At 43.7% G+C, this 18,345-nt stretch overlaps 1 protein-coding gene across 14 annotated transcripts in view; it reads left to right on the forward strand.

Moving 5' to 3' along the window:
• The window catches only part of GRIP2 (glutamate receptor interacting protein 2), a 656,014-nt gene that overhangs the window by 597,953 nt on the left and 39,716 nt on the right, over window positions 1-18,345 (forward strand). For all 14 annotated transcript variants that reach the window (XM_053290766.1, XM_053290774.1, XM_053290767.1 and 11 more), the window contains 2 exons: window positions 7,241-7,386; window positions 10,575-10,655. In XM_053290766.1, coding sequence (XP_053146741.1) covers window positions 7,241-7,386; window positions 10,575-10,655 — 227 coding nt within the window. The remainder of the gene's footprint in view (window positions 1-7,240; window positions 7,387-10,574; window positions 10,656-18,345) is intronic.

Genomic DNA, 18,345 nt, shown 5'->3' on the forward strand with positions numbered 1-18,345 from the left:
TCTATTAGCCTTCAGGAGAGCCCTTATAACATATTTGTTTGGCCTGGCTTTCCAGGGTTTTAAAATCGGTTTTAATACTTTAACCCAGTTTCAGGTTTTTTAATTACTGCGATTGTTTAATCATTGTTTTAAAATGTTTTAAAATTGTTAATTGTTGTTATATTGTTTTTCAATGTTTGTTTTAGCTCTTTACTCTTTTAATGGTTTGTTTTAATTGAAAACCACCCTGAGCCATTTTGGAAGGGTGGTATAGAAATCAATCAATCAATCAAATAAATAAATAAATAAATAAATAAACTGTGTGGGCCCTGGAGTCCATTCAGCTCAATACTGCCCCTTTAACTGACAGTGATTCTCAAGCATTCAAACCATGTGCCCTACCACTGAGTAATGGTCCCTCGCTAAAGCTATGTAGAACATTTTTGAAGAACTTTTACATGCTTCCTTGTATTGTGGGACACTGATATTTGGCTGGTTCAAAATATGATTTCTTGGGTCAGGAATCACTTGGGTCGGGGATTTGTTGGGTCTGGAATCATCCCAAGCCTACACACACATCCAACATCCCTGTTAAGTAAAACAATAGTTCAGTAGCCTTCTTCAGATGTTATGTTGCATGTGTGTACAGGAGTCTTTACACATGTACATGTTTCTTGTGTAAATGACTATACATATGTTCCCTTCACAAGTGAACCTGGTACTCCTCAAATGCAAAGTGCATATAAGAACTATACTACTGTAAATACACTGAACAGAATGTGTGATTAACCAAGTGCATACAGATCTGTACATGTACAAACTGTACACAGACTGTAGGTGTATTGAACATAGCCTATGAATAGGACATTTGTGTTGTCCAAATCTGGAGCTGTTGTCTTAACTGTGGTTTCACATCCTGGTTTAATTGGCTTATATCAGATTTGTACGCTGCCTAGAGATTTACATATCAGGCAGTGTAAAAATATGATAAATAAATAAACCACAGTCAAACAATTGCTCCAGGTTTAGATGAATCACAGAACTGCTGTTTTGCTGAACCAGAATTAAAATGTCTCTGCTTCAGTGTGAGGAGCAGGGAATGCAAGGGTTCGGGCCATATTCCTGACCTAACAAATTGCAATTTGTTGAGTCAGCATTCCCTTGTGTCCTAGACCTAGACTTCTAAAAATGGGCAGAGAGCAGCCCTTAGTTCAGCAGAGGCAAATTGTGTTTCTGAAAGTGGTTTTTCCCTTAGCCTGTTTGGTTTCACCTTAGCTGAATAATGTTTCCATGCTGTTTCGGTAACATTGTTGCCTGCCTCAGCCTGAATACAGTAGAGCACAATGCAAAGTGTCCGAGCTCAGGCAAATCAGAGATGACCACAGAGCTAGCAATGCTGTATGGCTGCTACTGCTACTGCTGCTGCAGTGTGACCAGTGAAAGTCCAAGTGGAGGGGAGGCCATTTCATTCCTATTCCCTCAAGGACACTTTGTTTCAGGTCAGTGCTTTACATGAGGCTGTGTTTGGAGAAGTAATTTGGTGTGCCTTTCAGTTAGGAGAGAGAAGTTACTTAACATCTTCTTTTCACTATCTCCTAGAAATTTAATTTGTCTTCCATCTGGTATTCTGTTCAAAGGGCCATGTGACTGGCCTTTTGAAGCAGAAGGTATGCCTTGTGAGCTCAGTTCCAGTGAAAGGTGACTTCAAAGCATCTCTCTCCCTGCCAACTTCCAAATGAGGGCCAAACTGGATGTGTCACACAGTTGTGCATCTCTATGTCTGCTAGAAATGTGTGAGCTCTCTCATCTTCAGCTCAAATTAGGTTGAAACTGATCCAAGCTCGTCCCTAAAAAGTCATGGGAAATTGGATGATTTCACAAGCCAGTTTGAGGTGTTTTCCCTCTGAAAACACCTTTCTCACCAGTCCTCTAGATCTGTAGTGGTACCTGTTCACTGATGCAGCAAAAGAATGATAGTCAGTGCAACGCATTTAACTTTACCCCAAGTCTTAGGCTCACAAAATAAGAATTATAGTTCAGAAAAATCAAAACAAAAACACCAGTAGCGATTGCTGGGCAAGCCATAAGTTCCTTCCTAAACCTTAGGAGAGAAAAGCTTGCTCAGTCCCACAACTTGGGGAATTGGGCCACAGCTCAGTGGTGGAGCATCTGCTTTGCATGCAGAAGGTCCCAGATTCAGTCCTTGGCATCTCCAGATAGAGTTGGGAAAGGGTTCTGCTTGATACCTTGGAGAGTCTCTGCCAGTCAGTGTAGACAGTACTATGCTAGATGGACCAAGGGTCCAACTCAGTATAAGGCAGCTTCCTGTATTCCTGTCTTGTCTAACCAAGTTCTGGAAGCAGCCAGCATTTAATTTAGCAAGAGCTGTGCTGGAGCTTTCTCTCAAATGGCAGTGATCATGTGAAGATCCATTGTGCATGACACAATCCATCTTCCCCATGGAAGATGTATGACGTGTCAGCTGTGACAATGTAGAAGTCTTGCTTTCAAGGTGCATTAAAGTTGGATTTGCTACAGGTCATCAGCCCTAAAGCTTAAAAATAGTTTATTTTTGGATTTGGGCAGAGAGAGGCAGTCTGGGGGGAAGCTCGGGCTGTGGTAGACTGATATGTTTCTCATACTGATGAGCCATGATAAAGTTATCAACTTTTTAAGGGCCAGATAGAACCCTGTTACGCTCTTGTGTCACTTGAGCCCTTCTGGGCTGGTAACTACTAGTTTCTAGTACAAGATCCTGATATTCTGCATTTCTCTCTGGTTTCATTACACACAACTTGAGCCATCCAGATCAAACCCCAATATATGACATAAGATAAACCTAATGAGTTGCTTGATGGGTCTTGTGTTTTCCAATTCCAATCCCAGCTTAATTACAGCAGAGGGAGGCAGTGTGATACCAGCTGGGTAGGAAAAAATTGTGCTGGTCTTTTACACCATGCCTCAGTATGTTAAATTTATTTTCAGAGAAGCTAACTGTAGCGTCTGCCTTCAATGCCTTTATTTGGGGAACAACTGATCATAGTTTCACTTCACAAAATTTTACAAACCTGCAGGTTTGGGGTGTGAAACATCCTGTTCTTCAACGTGGTCTCTGTCTTCTACACTAATGGGCTATGCGCCTGTGCAGAGACCTTGTTGGAATCTAACAAGCTCAATTCTCCTGCTTTGGGTGGAACCCCGCCCCCAGCCACTATATGCGGCTGCACCACTCCTCATCCCCTCATTTTTTCTCCATCCGCACTTCAGTGAACATGGTGGAGTCTGCAGCTCGGCAGCGGGTAGGATCTTGCTATCCCTTTGTTGTTTTCTCCCTGCTTCTTTACAAATTTTGTTTCTTCCTTCCTTTATTTATTTATTTAATCTTCACGTAGTAGCATTTTTTCTTTGGCCTTTTTTTTTTAAGGGTTTCTCCCCCTTTCTTGGAGCTCTGATCCTGGCCGGGACAGAGCTTGGTGGTCGGCTGGTGTTCGGCTTTTATGCCAGGCACGACGAACTTTTAAAAATGTACTTGATGTGGATCTAAGATCCCTTCCCCCGATACTCATACCAAGTGTCTCTTGTGCTTGGGGGAATCCCACATTGTCGAGACCTGTCTTCACTGCCAGAGGTTCACGAAGCAGGCTCGCAAGAATAGGGCTTCTCTCCTGCGCGTAGCCCTGTGGGATCTGGCTCTCCATTCTTCAGAAGCCTTATTATTGAAGTGGTCTGTAAAAATGGCTCCATCGGTACAATCGGAGTGTGCGGCATCTGCTCCTGTGGAGAAAAAAAAATCCGTCCCCGATACTGGTATCGGCATCCTCTGCCTCTCGCCATTCAGCGTCAAGTGAGCCAGAGCGCTCGGAAGACCTCCCTCACCATCAGGCACCCGTGGTACTTCCCTAATCTGGATCCTCTGAAACAAGCTTATTGTTCCCCCAAGCTTATTGTTTTGGGGGATTTCAGTGTCCATGCTGAGGCCTCCCTAGTGGGTGCGGCTCAGGATTTCATGGCCTCCATGGGTCTGTCTCACTTGGTATCAGGCCCTACCCACATGGCAGGACATACTCTGGATCTGGTTTTTGCCGACCGGGGAATAAATGATCTGGAGCTGGGGGAATTTGAGATAACTCCCTTGTCATGGATAGATCATCATCTGGTGGGGTTTAGTTTGACTGCTCCGTCTGCCCTCTGCAGGGGTGGTGGACTGATTAGGATGTTTTGCCCCCGGAGGCTTATGGATCTGCTTGGATTTCAGATGGCCTTCGGGGAGTTTCCAGTGTCCAGAGCTGGTGACTCTGTTGAGGCCCTGGTTGATCTCTGGAATGGAGAGATGGCCCAGGCTGTTGACATGGTTGCTCCTAAACGCCCTCTCCGGCTTGGTGGAGCCTGATCTGCTCCTTGGTTTTCCTCGGAGCTTAGGGCTATGAAACAATTCAGGTGACAGCTGGAATGACGCTGGAGGAAGAGTCATGATGAATCCAACTGAACACGGGCTAGAGCCCATTTTAGGGACTACTCTGTGGCAGTGGGGGGCAGTGAAGAAATGTTTTTTCTCTGCCTCCATTGCATCTGCTCAGTGCAGACTGGCGGAGCTGTTCCGTGTAGCAAAGACATTGCTGCAAACACCCCCCCAGGTAATGGGGGAGGAATAATCTACAGCCCACTGTGATCAGTTTGCGTGTCACTTTGTGGATAAAGTCGCTCACATCCGTGCCGATTTGGACTCCAGAGTTTTGGCAGTTCCGAAAGACATGCCTCTGGTACCATCTGGTCCTATTGTGTTGGATTCATTTCCGTTGGTGCGACCTGAGGGTGTGGACAAGATCCTGGGCAGTGTGCGGGCAACATCGTGTGCTCTTGACCCTTGCCCTTCATGGCTAATAAAAGCTGCCAGGGAGGGTACAGGTAGATGGTTGGAGGTGATTATTAATGCCTCATTAAAGGAGGACAGGATGCCATCATGCCTCAAGGAGGCGGTGGTAAGACCATTATTTAAAAAGCCCTCCCTTGATTCCTCCAACCCGGACAACTATAGACCGGTCTCTAACCTGCCCTTTTGGGGCAAGGTGATAGAGCGTGTGATGGCATTCCAGCTGCAGAGGGTCTTGGATGATACGGATTATCTCAACCCTTTTCAATCTGGCTTCCACCTTGGATATGGGACTGAGACTGCCTTGGTCACTCTAGTGGATGACCTATGCCGGGAACTAGACAGGGGGAGTGCGTCCCTGTCGGTTCTGCTGGACCTCTTGGCGGCTTTCAATACCATTGACCATGGTATCCTTCTGGGTCACCTCTTGAGTATGGGAATCAGAGGTACTGCTTTGCAGTGGTTTCGGTCCTTTCTTGGGGGGAGGGTCCAGAAGGTGGTCCTGGGGGACTACTGCTTGGCTCTGTGGCCATTGGCCTGTGGGGTCCCGCAGGATTCGGTTTTGTCCCCAATGCTGTTTAACAACTACATGAAACTACTGGGAGAGGTCATCCGAGGACTTGGACTGAGTTGTCGACAATATGCAGATGACTTCTCTGCTCTATCTCTCCTTGTCACCTGATTCTAGTTAGGCAGTGGATGTCCTAAATTGGGGGCTGGAGGCTGTGACGGGTTGGATGTGGGCTAATAAACTGAAATTGAATCTGGACAAGATGGAGGTACTGTTGGTCAGTAGGAGAGACAGTCGGGATGAGGAGATTTTACCAGTTCTGGATGGGGTTGCACTCCTCTTGGAGAAGCAAGTACGTAGCTTGGGGGTACTACTGGACTCGGCTCTGCTTTTGGAAGCTCAGGTGGAAGCAGTGGCCAGGGGTCCCTTTGCACAGCTTTGGCTAGTGCGCCAGCTGCGCCCCTTTCTCAGGAAGGCAGATCTGGCCACAGTTATCCATGCCTTAGTCACGTCACACCTGGATTACTGTAACACGCTCTACGTGGGGCTACCCTTGAAGAATATCCAGAAACTGCAGCTAGTGCAAAACGCGGCAGCTAGGGTTTTATCTGGAGCTGGCCGGTGGAAGCACATCACACCCATTCTGAAAGAGTTGCACTGGCTGCCAGTTTGTTTCCGGGTCCAATTCAAGGTGCTGGTTTTGACCTTTAAAGCCCTTAACGGTTTGGGCCCGGGATACCTGAGGGACCGCCTTCTCCCAAGGGTTGCTGCCCACTTGACGAGGTCAACTGAGGGGGCTCTTCTCCGGGTGCTGACAATGAGGGAGGCTCGGTTGTCGTGCACTCAAGACAGGGCCTTCTCTGTTGCTGCCCCCAGACTCTGGAATGCTCTTCCAGTGGCCATTAGCTCCTCAGACTCCATCACAGTTTTTAGAAAGCATGTTAAATCATGGCTTTTATATTTTCAAACCCAGGCTTTTATATGATTGTGTTCACTGCTGCTTCTTGTATTTTGTACTGATTTTATGCTAGTGTTTTAATTTTTTTAAAAAAAATCAGATTTGTTTTTATATTTTTAGCTCAATATTTTAATGTGTCTTTTTTGTAATCTTATTTTTAAATTTTATTGTGTGCCACCTTGGGATTTTCTTAATGAAAGGCAGGGTATAAATTTAACAATCAATCAATCAATCAATCAATCAATTAATAAAATTTCACCCTCTGATCTGGTGGACTGCCTGCCCACCTCTTATTGCTGTTGCTGGGATTGCTTGCCTGTTGCTTGACTTCCTCTGCCACCCTTATAGCTGCAATCCTGTATTTCCTTTCTTCTCCCGGCTGTTGCAAAGGTCACTGTCTGTGACAGAAGTTGCTATACAATATATGCAGCTCAGGGCGGTCCTGGAAGTTTGTCTTTATAATCATATTGGCTTTTCAGCACCGTTAAGCAGCACCTGTGTATATTTGGCTTCAAGAAGGGAAATTACAAGGGAGAAATGATTACCCAATTTGCTGAGACGCTGAGTTTCGGAGCTGTAACTTCGATATCACCCATATATTAATCAGAGGAGTTTGTGATTTTCAGTGTAATTAGTCTAGTTGTCAATGGGCTCAGGCATGCTTAATGGGACTTTTGTAGTATTCATGATTTTGAAGCATGGGCAACTACTGGCAAGGTAGCTTTTAAAGGTGACAGAGATCTCTCTCCCCTAGAATGGACAACCATGGCTATACACTCATAATATACTACCCATTTATATTGCTTTTCTGGTTTGGAATAAATGTGATTTTCTACTTTGAAAAGGGAAGTTCATGGTCTTTGTGGTATCCCTTTCTGATCTCTCCACCCACCCACACCCACTTTCTCCATCTGGACTGCAGGTGTGGCCTCCTACAAGTTGGAGACAGAGTGCTTTCCATCAACAGTATTGCAACAGAAGATGGGACGATGGAAGAAGCCAATCAGCTCTTGCGGGATGCTGCACTTACTAACAAGGTTGTGCTGGAAATTGAATTTGATGTTGCAGGTATGGAAGCAATTGTCTCTTCTAACGACTGCTATGCATGGTAACACACCACTGCTGTGTTTTTGCTGCAGAAGCTCAGGGTGCATCATGAAATCAGTGTCTAGCACTTTGTAATGCTAACCTGAGTCAGCATGACTCTTCCAACACTCCATTTTTAAACTGCTTATTCAGCAGATTTTTTTTCCTCCTACAACATGCCCAGCTTCCTCCCCCCCCCTCCTTTGCTTTGCTTAACATACAGCCTGATGGAATTCTGGAGAACTGAAAAGCTTTGCTGCTCACAACGTTGGTTGATTGCAAGAAAAGGATTGCTAAACTGCGCTTTTAGGTAGCTTGTTTTTTTTCCGTGAGCCAGAGATCAGACTGAGGTTGTGATTGCAGTTGACTGCATGCTTCTGCTGTTGACTGTATGTTTCCACAAAACCAGGTCCTCCCTCCTCCCCCCGCCCACAATACACACACACACACACACACACACCACTGGCCCAAGCACCCAGCACCACTTATGTGTATACTTGGGGCAAAATAGAACAAGCCCCACTTGAAGCTGCACAAGGAACACTGTAGCCCAGTGATAGAGCACATGCTTCCCACAGCACGTCAGATGCCATAATCCTTGCTATCTCAGATGACCTCCATCTTGAGACATTCTAGAGCTGCTGTCAGTCAAAGACAGACAGCATTTAGATGCGAGTATTCGGTTGCATTCAGGCAGTTTCGGGGATGGGGCCATAGCTAAGTGGTGGAGCATCTGCTTGGCATGCAGGTCTCCAGTTCAGTCCCTGGCATCTTCAGGTAAAGCTGGGAAAGAGCCCCAGTCTGAAAGCTTCAAGAGCCACTGCCGGAGCCTTCCAGTATCTGTTGTTGGTGTCTACCTTATGTTTCTTTTTAGAGAACCTTTTGGGGACAGGGAATCATCTTAATTTGTTTATCCATCCATCCATTCTGTGTAAACCGCTTTAAGAAATGTTGGAAAGTGGTATATAAGTACTAGTAGTAGTCAAGACAAATTGAGCTAGATGAACCAATGGTCTGTCTTGAGGTTTTTATTTTCTCTACATGATGAAGATAAAATTAGAACTGTGGCTAAATACTGTTATATTCTTTGTAAAATACGTGCACATGTTTAGTTTATGTTTGTATGTCTGTATTTGTAATACTGCTGGTCAAGGACCGAATAAATATTATGTATGTATGTATGGTCTGTCTTGGTATAAGACTGCTTCCTCTGTTACTGTAGAAATTGGTCACAGTGACCTTATTTACAATCAGTCAGCTCCCTATGTACTTCAGTGGAAAGCTTTTGACTAGAGTTGCAGACTTTGAACTCAGATCTGCTCCAATGCAGTTTTAGATTGAGGTCTGTCTTCTCCCATCAGAGCACTACAGCAAGGAAAAGCACAAGAGCAGTCTGTAGTACCAGGTAATCTGATTGATTGTGATTAGGCAGAGAAGCTGTTGAAAACCCACCACCAAATCTGATTTGCAAGTAACAATGATATGGAAGTACATTGTATAATAAAGCTTTAACCTATCCTCCCCCATCCTAAGTGCCACCATAGCTTGTCAAGAACTCCTCCCTTACCCACATTCTTGCAGCTGTCAGCCCCCCTCTGGTTTCTTATAATTGTAAAAATGAAAATGGCTAGACTGCTGGAAAATGCTTAAACACATTGCTAGGCTATGGTGGTTAAAACATCCAGATTGTCTTTGTTTTAGAATCAAAGTCGTGACGCACCAGAAACAATGTCCCTGAACTCTTGCATGGAGGGTGGGAGGGATCAGTCGTATGGAACAGTTTCTTCCTGGGGACACAGTGGGTTGTAGCACTTTTTTGTACGTTGACATGAAAATATAAAGGTATTCATATGTGTGTAGCTAATTCAAAGACAAGTGTCACCTATACTCCTACACTTCAGAGGAGAATGGGAGTCTCTGCAAGAAGATGCCAACTGTAATTTTAAATATCAATTGCAGCCTTTATGTATTACTAGGCAGCACATCATTACTAGTCATTGCAGTGGAAGAAGGTATTTACAGTTTCTTTACAGTGACTACATTTTTTGTTAATTCGTCTATTAAACTCTAGGAGGGGAGTCACTAAGATTTTGTTAAATTTACCTTAAATACTGTAGTTAGTTCCAATTAATGAGAACTTAAGGCAGCTGCTTGCTTTTCCTACAATCCCCACATGGGGGCTGCCAGTGCCAGCCACTGGAAGCCTCCTAGTCCATGGACTGGCACCGCCATGTGGGAAGTCTCAGTGCCTGTGGCAGTAGGGCCCTCCCCCCGAGGTATGGGATTTGGATGTGGACGTTTCCATGCATGGAGGCACACAAAACTTACGGACACCCCCGCCCACACACACACACACACACATGCATGCATTCATTTATTTGATTAACATATTTCTATACCACCCAAAACCTGATTCTCTGGGTGGTTTACAATTAAAATCATTTAAACATTAAATCAATTAAACAATTAAAATAATTAACATTAAAATCATTTAAAATCCAACATTAAAAATATTAAAACTATAAACAATGTAATTAAAAGCCTGGGTGAATAAATGTGTCTTCAGTGCCTTTTTAAAAGTTGCCAGAGGTGGGGAGGCTCTTATTTCAACAGGGAGTGCATTCCAAAGTCCAGGGGCAGCAACGGAGAAGGCCCCTCCCCAAGTAGCCATCAGATGAGTTGGTGGCAAATGTAGACAAACCACTCCAGATGATCTTAACAGGCAGTGGGGCTCATGTTGAAGAACATGTTCTCTTAAATACCCAGGATCTAAGCTGTTTAGGGCTTTATAAGTAATAACCCGCACCTTGAATTTTGCCCGGAAAAATATCAGCAGCCAGTGTAGCTATTTCAACACAGGAGTAATATGGTCTCTCTGAAATGATCCAAAGACCAACCTGGCTGCCGCATTCTGGACCAACTGCAGTTTCCAGACTACATACAAAGGCTGCCCCACATAGAGTGCATTGCAGTAATCCAGCCTAGAGGTTACCAGCATATGTATCACACCCAACAGAAACTCTGTGATAAGGCTTTAGCAGATGAAATAGTGTTTCCTCACTTGGTTTATTTTCACTAGTGAGGAACTCCCAATACAACCCAGCAAAACTATTTTAAAACTGTATCCTTTCCTATGATTGTGCTCATCTCTTGACTTCTTTGTTCTATAGAGTCTGTCATTCCCAGCAGTGGTACCTTTCATGTGAAGCTGCCCAAGAAAAGAGGTGTGGAGCTTGGGATTACCATAAGCTGTAAGTGTTTGCTCAAGTTTACAGTAGCTAAAGTAGTTAGAAGATGTGTTTTCTTTACAGTAGAAGGACTTGATAGAGAGATTCTCTTTGCCCGGCCCTCACTGGACAAGTGGATCTACAAATGTAGGCGTTCAGAAGTGCTGTTTCAATGCTTTCTGTCCCTGCAGCATGCATGAACAATGGTGCCAGGGTCGGGGGACCTTTACTATTGGGACTAGCTCCTCCTCTTGACTTCAGACAGAAGTCGCCAAAGGAGGGTCTTTGGCCAGGACTCCCTAATTGCTTGGTTAGCAGAGAGCAGAATTTCAGCACAGCTCACCTCTGAGCTTGGCAAAATCACTGTTTTGTTTGTTTTTCTTAAACAAATGTTCCTCATTTTTAAGAGATTTAGTCAATGCAACAGTCTTTGTGTTTTGTTTCTTTTTATGGTTTCCTTTTAGTTTTGATTTCTGACCCCACTATGGACTTGTTTGCCTTCTGTGCCTCACCTGCATAGCTGGGAGTGACTCCAGCAAACTGTTGTAGAGTCCTGTTAGTTGCAGTAAACAGCTCCCCCCTGCACCCGGCTCCTTGCCCTTTTCAGGATAAGGATGGGTGAGGATGAGGTGGCAGCTCATCCTCCCTGCTTTTTGTTGAATTTTGTCAAATAGCATCCAGGAATGCAATTTCATCTTGGAAATTGTGCCTGGTTATACAACACGGTGTTATCAAGGAGAGGGCACATTATGTCCACAGAACCACACTCCCAAGGGACAAATGGGGTATTCTACCTAGGGAATCACTCTGTTTTCCAGACATCTCAGAAGAAGGGAAGAGAGCAGGTCTTGTGGTAGCAAGCATGACTTGTCCCTTTAAGCTAAGCAGGATCTGCCCTGGTTGCATATGAAAGGGAGACTAGAAGTGTGAGCGCTGTAAGATATTCCCCTTAGGGCAGGGGTGGGGAACCTTGGCCTTCCAGCTGTTTTTGAACTACAACTCTCACCATCCCCAGCCACAATTGTGGCTGGGGATGATGGGAGTTGTAGTTCAAAAACAGCTGGAGGGCCAAGGTTCCCCACCCCTGCCTTAGGGGCTGGAGCCGCTCTGGGGAGAGCAGAAGGTTCCAAGTCCCCTCCCTGGCTTCTCCAAGATAGGGCTGAGAGAGATTCCTGCCTGCAACCTTGGAGAAGCCGCTGCCAGTCTGTGAAGACAATACTGAGCGAGATGGACCAATGGTCTGACTCAGTATATGGCAGCTTCCTAGGTTCCTAAGAGCAAGTGCACACCAGTTCCTGGCATGGATCTGCCAGTTCATTTCAACTCAGGCCCAGGAACTGTTTCGTCGGAACTTAGCAGGCAGGAAGTGATGGTTAGAGGTTCACCTCCCATGCCACGTTGTAGTGGTGGTAGTTTAGCAATGATAATATGCCAGGAGATAAAAGGAAGAGAGCTCCTTTCTGCTTCATTCTGTTTAATAAGGACTTGGGGCAGCTTCATATGTTACAGTCCCCACATGGTGACTGGTAGTGCTCTAGAAGCTTCCTATTCCATGCACTTGCACAATTGTGCAGCAAGTATTGAGGTTACTCTTCCCTCCTCCCCCTCCTGCCCCACCTGAGTACCTGGCATGCAAAAGTCTAGGCCTTGATACTTGAGAAATGCTGTTTCTTCTAAGATTGCTGATAGCTGAGTTGGGAGTTTGAGGACTGCTTTGCAGGGGGTTTCAGGTAAGTAAGAGGGAGTTTCTTCTGCAACTCGGATTAAAAATATGAGCCACAGATGAATTGGGGTGTGTGTTTCCTAATGCTTGCCCCACACTTTGAGCCCAATATGGGCCTCTGAAACGCTTGTTCCAAACCCAGAAATATGAATTTCAGCAGCTTGTCTGCGCTTGACTATGCAACGGAGAGTAGATAATCCTGCCTGGCTGTCTTTACCTTTGCAGACACCAAACTCTTTAGGGATCTCCTACATCTTGTTTTTAGTGGATGCCAAGGGGAATAAAGTGCTCTGCACTCTAAATAAGAATTGTGTATGGACAGTACGTTTCAGTCATTCAAGATTGATTTTCATCCAGACAATCAGAGCATATCATCTGACTAGAACTGTATCTAGCATCTCCTGCACTCTTGGGTACATAAAAATACTGGAAAGGGAATAGCCTTCATCATTTCATTATCTTGGGTTATCTGTAAACATGCTGGTATCTATCTTGTGTTTGTTTTTTAGATTGTGAGCCCTTTAGGGACAGTGAGCCCCCCCCTTTTTTTTTGTATTTTGGTTTCTTTCTTTATATGTATGTAAGCCACTTTGGGAACCTTTGTTGAAAAGTGGTATTTAAATATTTGTTGTAGTAGTAAAACGGAACCAATAGCATGTCTTACTAGTCTTCTTGTGTTGCGAAAGTTGTAGAGCACTCTGCACAGATGAAATATTGCTGTGATGAAAAGATCAGTGTTGATCTACCTTAAAGATCAATGCATGCATCATTGCTTTTAATAGATAGATAGATTTATATCAATCAAATCACATCTTTTTAGCTGATATGATACAGATATTTGTGGCAGAGCAACATTATATGCTAAGTTTCTATTACAAGTGAAATCAATAACTCACCTTTTAAAATAAGTTATATTTTGCATATGCTTCTTACAGACTCAGGGGAGGTGCTAGCTGATTTACATTTACAGGTAGATCATTCTTAATTAAGCCTCTGTTAAAATAGTATATCCAAGGACTACTTGAGAGGGAAACCTATTGCGAGGCATAATTTTTATCTTAATTGTCATTCACATTCACAGTATAGTTCTCTAAAATACTTGAATTTGTAAGAGTTGATACCCATGTTTGCTTTCAGTATAATATTTGATCATTTCCTCTGATGATGTGGTAACTATTATTTGTGAAGAGTAGGACTGATTTTACTCTGCAACTCATTGAGCCTGGCTGAAGAATACAGCTTCCTGAGAATCTTAGCTTAGTGCTGGCGGGGCGGGGTGGGTGAGTGTTTCTAGCCATCATGACTGCAAACAAAGCCTGTGGAAATGCCGACTGAAATGTCAGAAGCCCGAAGTGAGTGCCTAAATATTTCTCTTGGTTGGGGGCACAGCTTCAGTGACATAGACAGAACCTTGCCACTGCTCATTTGCAAGAATGAATTAGGCAAAATTAGAGAGACTGTGCACAGCTGTTAATGTGATAAGCATGTGCAGGTTGCAGAATTCAGCTGTTGTTAGGCACATACACAGGGCCCAGTTAAGAGTATGCCCTCCCATCCAAATGCAAATGTTTGACAGCCACTGTAGAAAGTCTTGAGTGCTAAAGAACTCTCCAACACGTTAAATACAGCTGTCACAATCTGGTGTGTACATTCCTAAGAAGAGGTTCTGGTGTGAAATTGATGAAATAAAATATTCTTGTGGTGCCTTCACACATTACTACTTGATGAGGTGAATTGGCCATCAGTCAAGACTCCTTTCAGCAGGAAGATTGGGACATACTGTATATGTGGTAGATTGGGGGTTGGTGGCATGTGCCTCACAGGATTCCGACAGCCTCTGAGGCACTTTTATGAGTGATATGAAGCCTGTTGTTGGAATCTCAAGGCTCTTTCCAGGTCTTGTGTGTTTTTGTTTTTAAGTTTCTGGGCCTTATGATTCTGGGGATGAGCTTGAACATGAATCAGGGTGATGTTCAACAGATCAGTTATATAGGCAGAAGAAGAAGAAGAAGCCTCAGTTAATGATATTTTCTAAATTAAGAACATAAGAACAGCCCTGCTGGATCAGGCCCAAGGCCCATCCAGTCCAGCATCCTGTTTCCCACAGTGGTCCACCAGATGCCACTGGTAGCCTACAGGCAGGAGCTGAGGGCATGCCCTCTTTCTTGCTGTTACTCCCCTGCAACTGGTAATCGCAGGCATCCTGCCTCTGAGGCTGGAGGTGGCCTATAGCCCTCTGACTAGGATCTCTAAGTCCCTTGTCTAGATTTTTAACCATTCCAGCATAACCAAGAAGTATAACCTGAACAGCACCAAGTTTTCCCAGTGTGTGGTACCAAGCACACAGTCCAATGGGTGAAACAAGTGAGGACAACATGAGCACTTCATGAGGGAAGGAACTGGACATAGAGGAAGTGCATCCTCTAAAACCAATTCTCCTCACATGGCCCGGCCCCCTTGCTGGTTATAGGATTGCTCTGTGGGGTGGAAGTGGGGTTGAAGAGAAATGTGCATCTCCCTTTTGGCGCTGGACTGAAAATAAGCAAGCAATTGGGCACTGGTCTTAGCCCTGGTTGCTTGAGGGCTCACACCTGTGTACTGCTTTTGTTGCCTAGTGCATGTCAAGCCATCTTGGCCCCTACTGACCTTTGCATTGGAGATGGTTCAGCCTTCCAATTTTCACTTTAGGTATAACTTGCATTTTGGGCAGTATACAAATATGTTAAATAAACTAAAATAAAGTAATCTGATCTCTATGTTCCAAAGAGATTCTCATCCTTTCCTCCCTGTTCGAGCTCCAAGCACTAAAGATGAGGATTCAAAGGGGCACTGTTTGAAAACAGAAGCCCATCCTCTCTGTTCAAATTCAGTGATCTCAAGTCAAGCTACTCTTTGGGCAGGCTGCTATTTGAATTATGGCTCATGCCACACTTGTGACATGAGCCATTTTCCGTGGAACTCATGCCACACTCATTTTCTGCTAGTTTCTCCTTCCTCAAGAAAAAGCCTTGCCAGGGGAGGCAAGTACCAGAGGGCTCCCATCAACAGGCCTTGTGTGGCCTCTTTCTGCTGCAAGTAATATGCAGAGTGCCTTTTCTGCCATGGATTGTGGGACTTGACAATGCCTCTCCTTTGATAATAAGAACTCTCTGATGCGCGCTCTCTCTCTCTCTCTCTCTCTCTCTCTCTCTCTTTCTGTCTATCCCAAGCTTTTTGACTTGGAGAGGGGAGTAGCTGCAGCCAAACTGAGGTTTTTAGGAGGAGAAGTCAATATCTCTACTAAACACATCCATGCACTGAACACCTACTTGTAAGAAAAGCCAAGTACTATGCCAAAGTGATACCAAAAGACTTGGTTTAATCCAGGACTAGAATTCTGCTCTTCTCTTTCCTGTTAGCAGGTGTCATCAAACAACTGGAACTAATATCCATATATTTTATTATTTATTTGGTTTTACTTGTTTCAATGCTACCTATCAGGCCAGGGCTTCTATATAAAAGTCACCTTTTAAGTTACTTTATAATATACTTACTCATTCAGACAAGACTCTCTTTTAATTCTTTTATGCCCTGAAATATCATAAACCAGGTTCTTGCTCACCAGAGAGCTTTCACAAGACCAGTTTATCAGATGAACTTTCATAATAGGTGAAAAGGAGTTTAACTTCTAGTAAATTTTCCCCTCAAAACTGGCTGTAGGAATTTGTCAGTTCTACTAGTAAGAATATTTATATACCACGTTTCAACAACAAAAGTGCTCAAAGTGGTTTATATTAAAATAAATAGATAAGATGGTTCCCTGTCTTCAAAGGGCTCACAATTTAAAAGGAAATATAAGGGAGACACCAGCAACAGCCACTGGAGGGATGCTGTGCTGGTGTTGGGTAGTTCTTTATCTTGGTCCAAGTTTTGGAGAATATAAGAACAGTCCTGCTAGATCAGTCCCAAGGCCTATCTAGTCCAGCATCCATTCTATTCCAGCATCACACAGTGGCCCACAAGATGCCTCTAAGAAGTCCACAGGTAAGCGATTAAGGCATTCCCCCTTTCCTGCTGTTGCTCCCTTGCAACTGGAGGATGGAGGTGGCCACCAGCCACCAGACTAGTAGCCATTGATAGACCTGTCTTCCATGAATTTGTCTAAGCCCCTTTTAAAGCCTTCCAAGATGGTGGCCCATCACCACATCCCATGCAAAAGAATTCCATAGATTAATATGTGCTGTGTGAAAAAGTACTTCCTTTTGTTGATCCTAAATTTCCTGGCCTTCAGTTGCATGGGATGACGCCTGGTTCTAGTTTAGTGAGAGTGGACTTGTCTCTGTCCACTCTCTCTACTCCATGTATAATTTTATATACCTCTGTCATGTCCCCCCGCAGTCAAAAGGACCTTTCTAAACTAAAAAGCCCCAGATACTGTAGCCTTGCCTCATAAGGAAGGTGCTCCAGGCTCCTGATCATCTTGGATGCCCTCTTCTGCTCCTTTTCCAGTTCTACAACATCCTCCTTAGGACAACGATGACCAGAACTGTATGAAGTACTCCAAATATGGCCACACCATAGATTTGAATAAGAGCGTTATAATATTAGAATATTTTTCAGTCCCCCATCCTAATGATGAAAAAGGCATGGAATTTGCCTTTTTCACAGCTGCCACACACTGTGATAACACTTTCAACAAACTGCCCACCACGACCCCAAGAGATATAGCTTTTATATAAATATCCTGCTAATAAATATTCCCCTTTTATAAGTTACTGGATTCTGCAGAAGTGTTTTAGTAGTACATTTATTTATGCTAACTGCTCTTCTATTGTTATTCAGATCACAAATATATTTTGTAGTTATGTTCTCCTTTGCTCAGTTATCCTTGGATTCTATTTTATTTTTTGTTGTTTTTTCAGCCATTAGGAACACTTGCTTTCTGAAATGTGGTTTTATAGCATTATTAGGCTTTGTTTAATTACACATTTCCCAAATGCTACTTTGTCTCAATCAATAGTGGAAGGTGTTTTATAACTGGCAGAGTCACTGGTGCGTGTGAGTTATATGCGCAAACTCCTCCGAGAGGAATAATTTCCCAATCCAAGTCATTATGCATCCTATTAAAAACACAGAACGGACATGTGTTTTGAGACACATCATCCATCATACTATAAAACAGAGGTAGCTTGGCTCCCTGCAGAAATTGTGGGAGCCCATGTATAAATCAGGGAAAGCAAATAAGAGCAACAATGTTCTTGCTCTCACTGTAGTGAAGTAGGCAGAACTAGAGAGCATTTAGCTATCAGGACAATTTTTCCAGAACTTCTAAATTTGTCCTCTCATTCGTTCGAGTAGCTTTCAAATGTGGTGGCAGAGAACAGAGGTGGGTGGTCTATCAGAGTACCGGTAATTATTAGGATGAAATGTCTCTCTAACAAGCTGTCTCAGCAACAATACATGAAGGGTGTGTGAGAAAATATTGCGTATCAAGTTGACTTGATAGCCATTCACATTTCTGTTCCTAAGATGGCTGATTATTTCTGTAGAAATATCATGATTCAAGAGAGTTTAATACAGGAATATGCCAGCATGGCTCAAACAGTTGTATGACAAGAAATATTTGCTTCCAGTGACGTTTGTACCAAATGTGACCGGAAGCAAATATTTCTTGTCATACAACTCCTGTTTGATCCATATTGTTAACTTCTAGGCCTCGAAATCAGACAAAACTTTGGTCAATAACCATTCATGGGCCTTATGCCTATTGCATGTCCTACTAATATTTCACATCCTGAAGGAGCAAAAAAATAATTATTTTCTCTTCTTTTTAATATTTTGAGTGTTATGCATGTAATAAGAACAGTCTTTAACAACATGATTTTAACAAAAACCATTAACTACAGATAAATGTAACATAATTACTAATAATCGGGCTAATCCTTGGTTTGTAAACTATTGGCCTGGGCACAGAGCATCTGCACCTCTAGTTTGGCCTGGGTGCCTCTCAGC

This window comes from Hemicordylus capensis, chromosome 2 (assembly GCF_027244095.1).
Source record: "Hemicordylus capensis ecotype Gifberg chromosome 2, rHemCap1.1.pri, whole genome shotgun sequence".
Lineage (NCBI taxonomy): Eukaryota > Metazoa > Chordata > Lepidosauria > Squamata > Cordylidae > Hemicordylus > Hemicordylus capensis.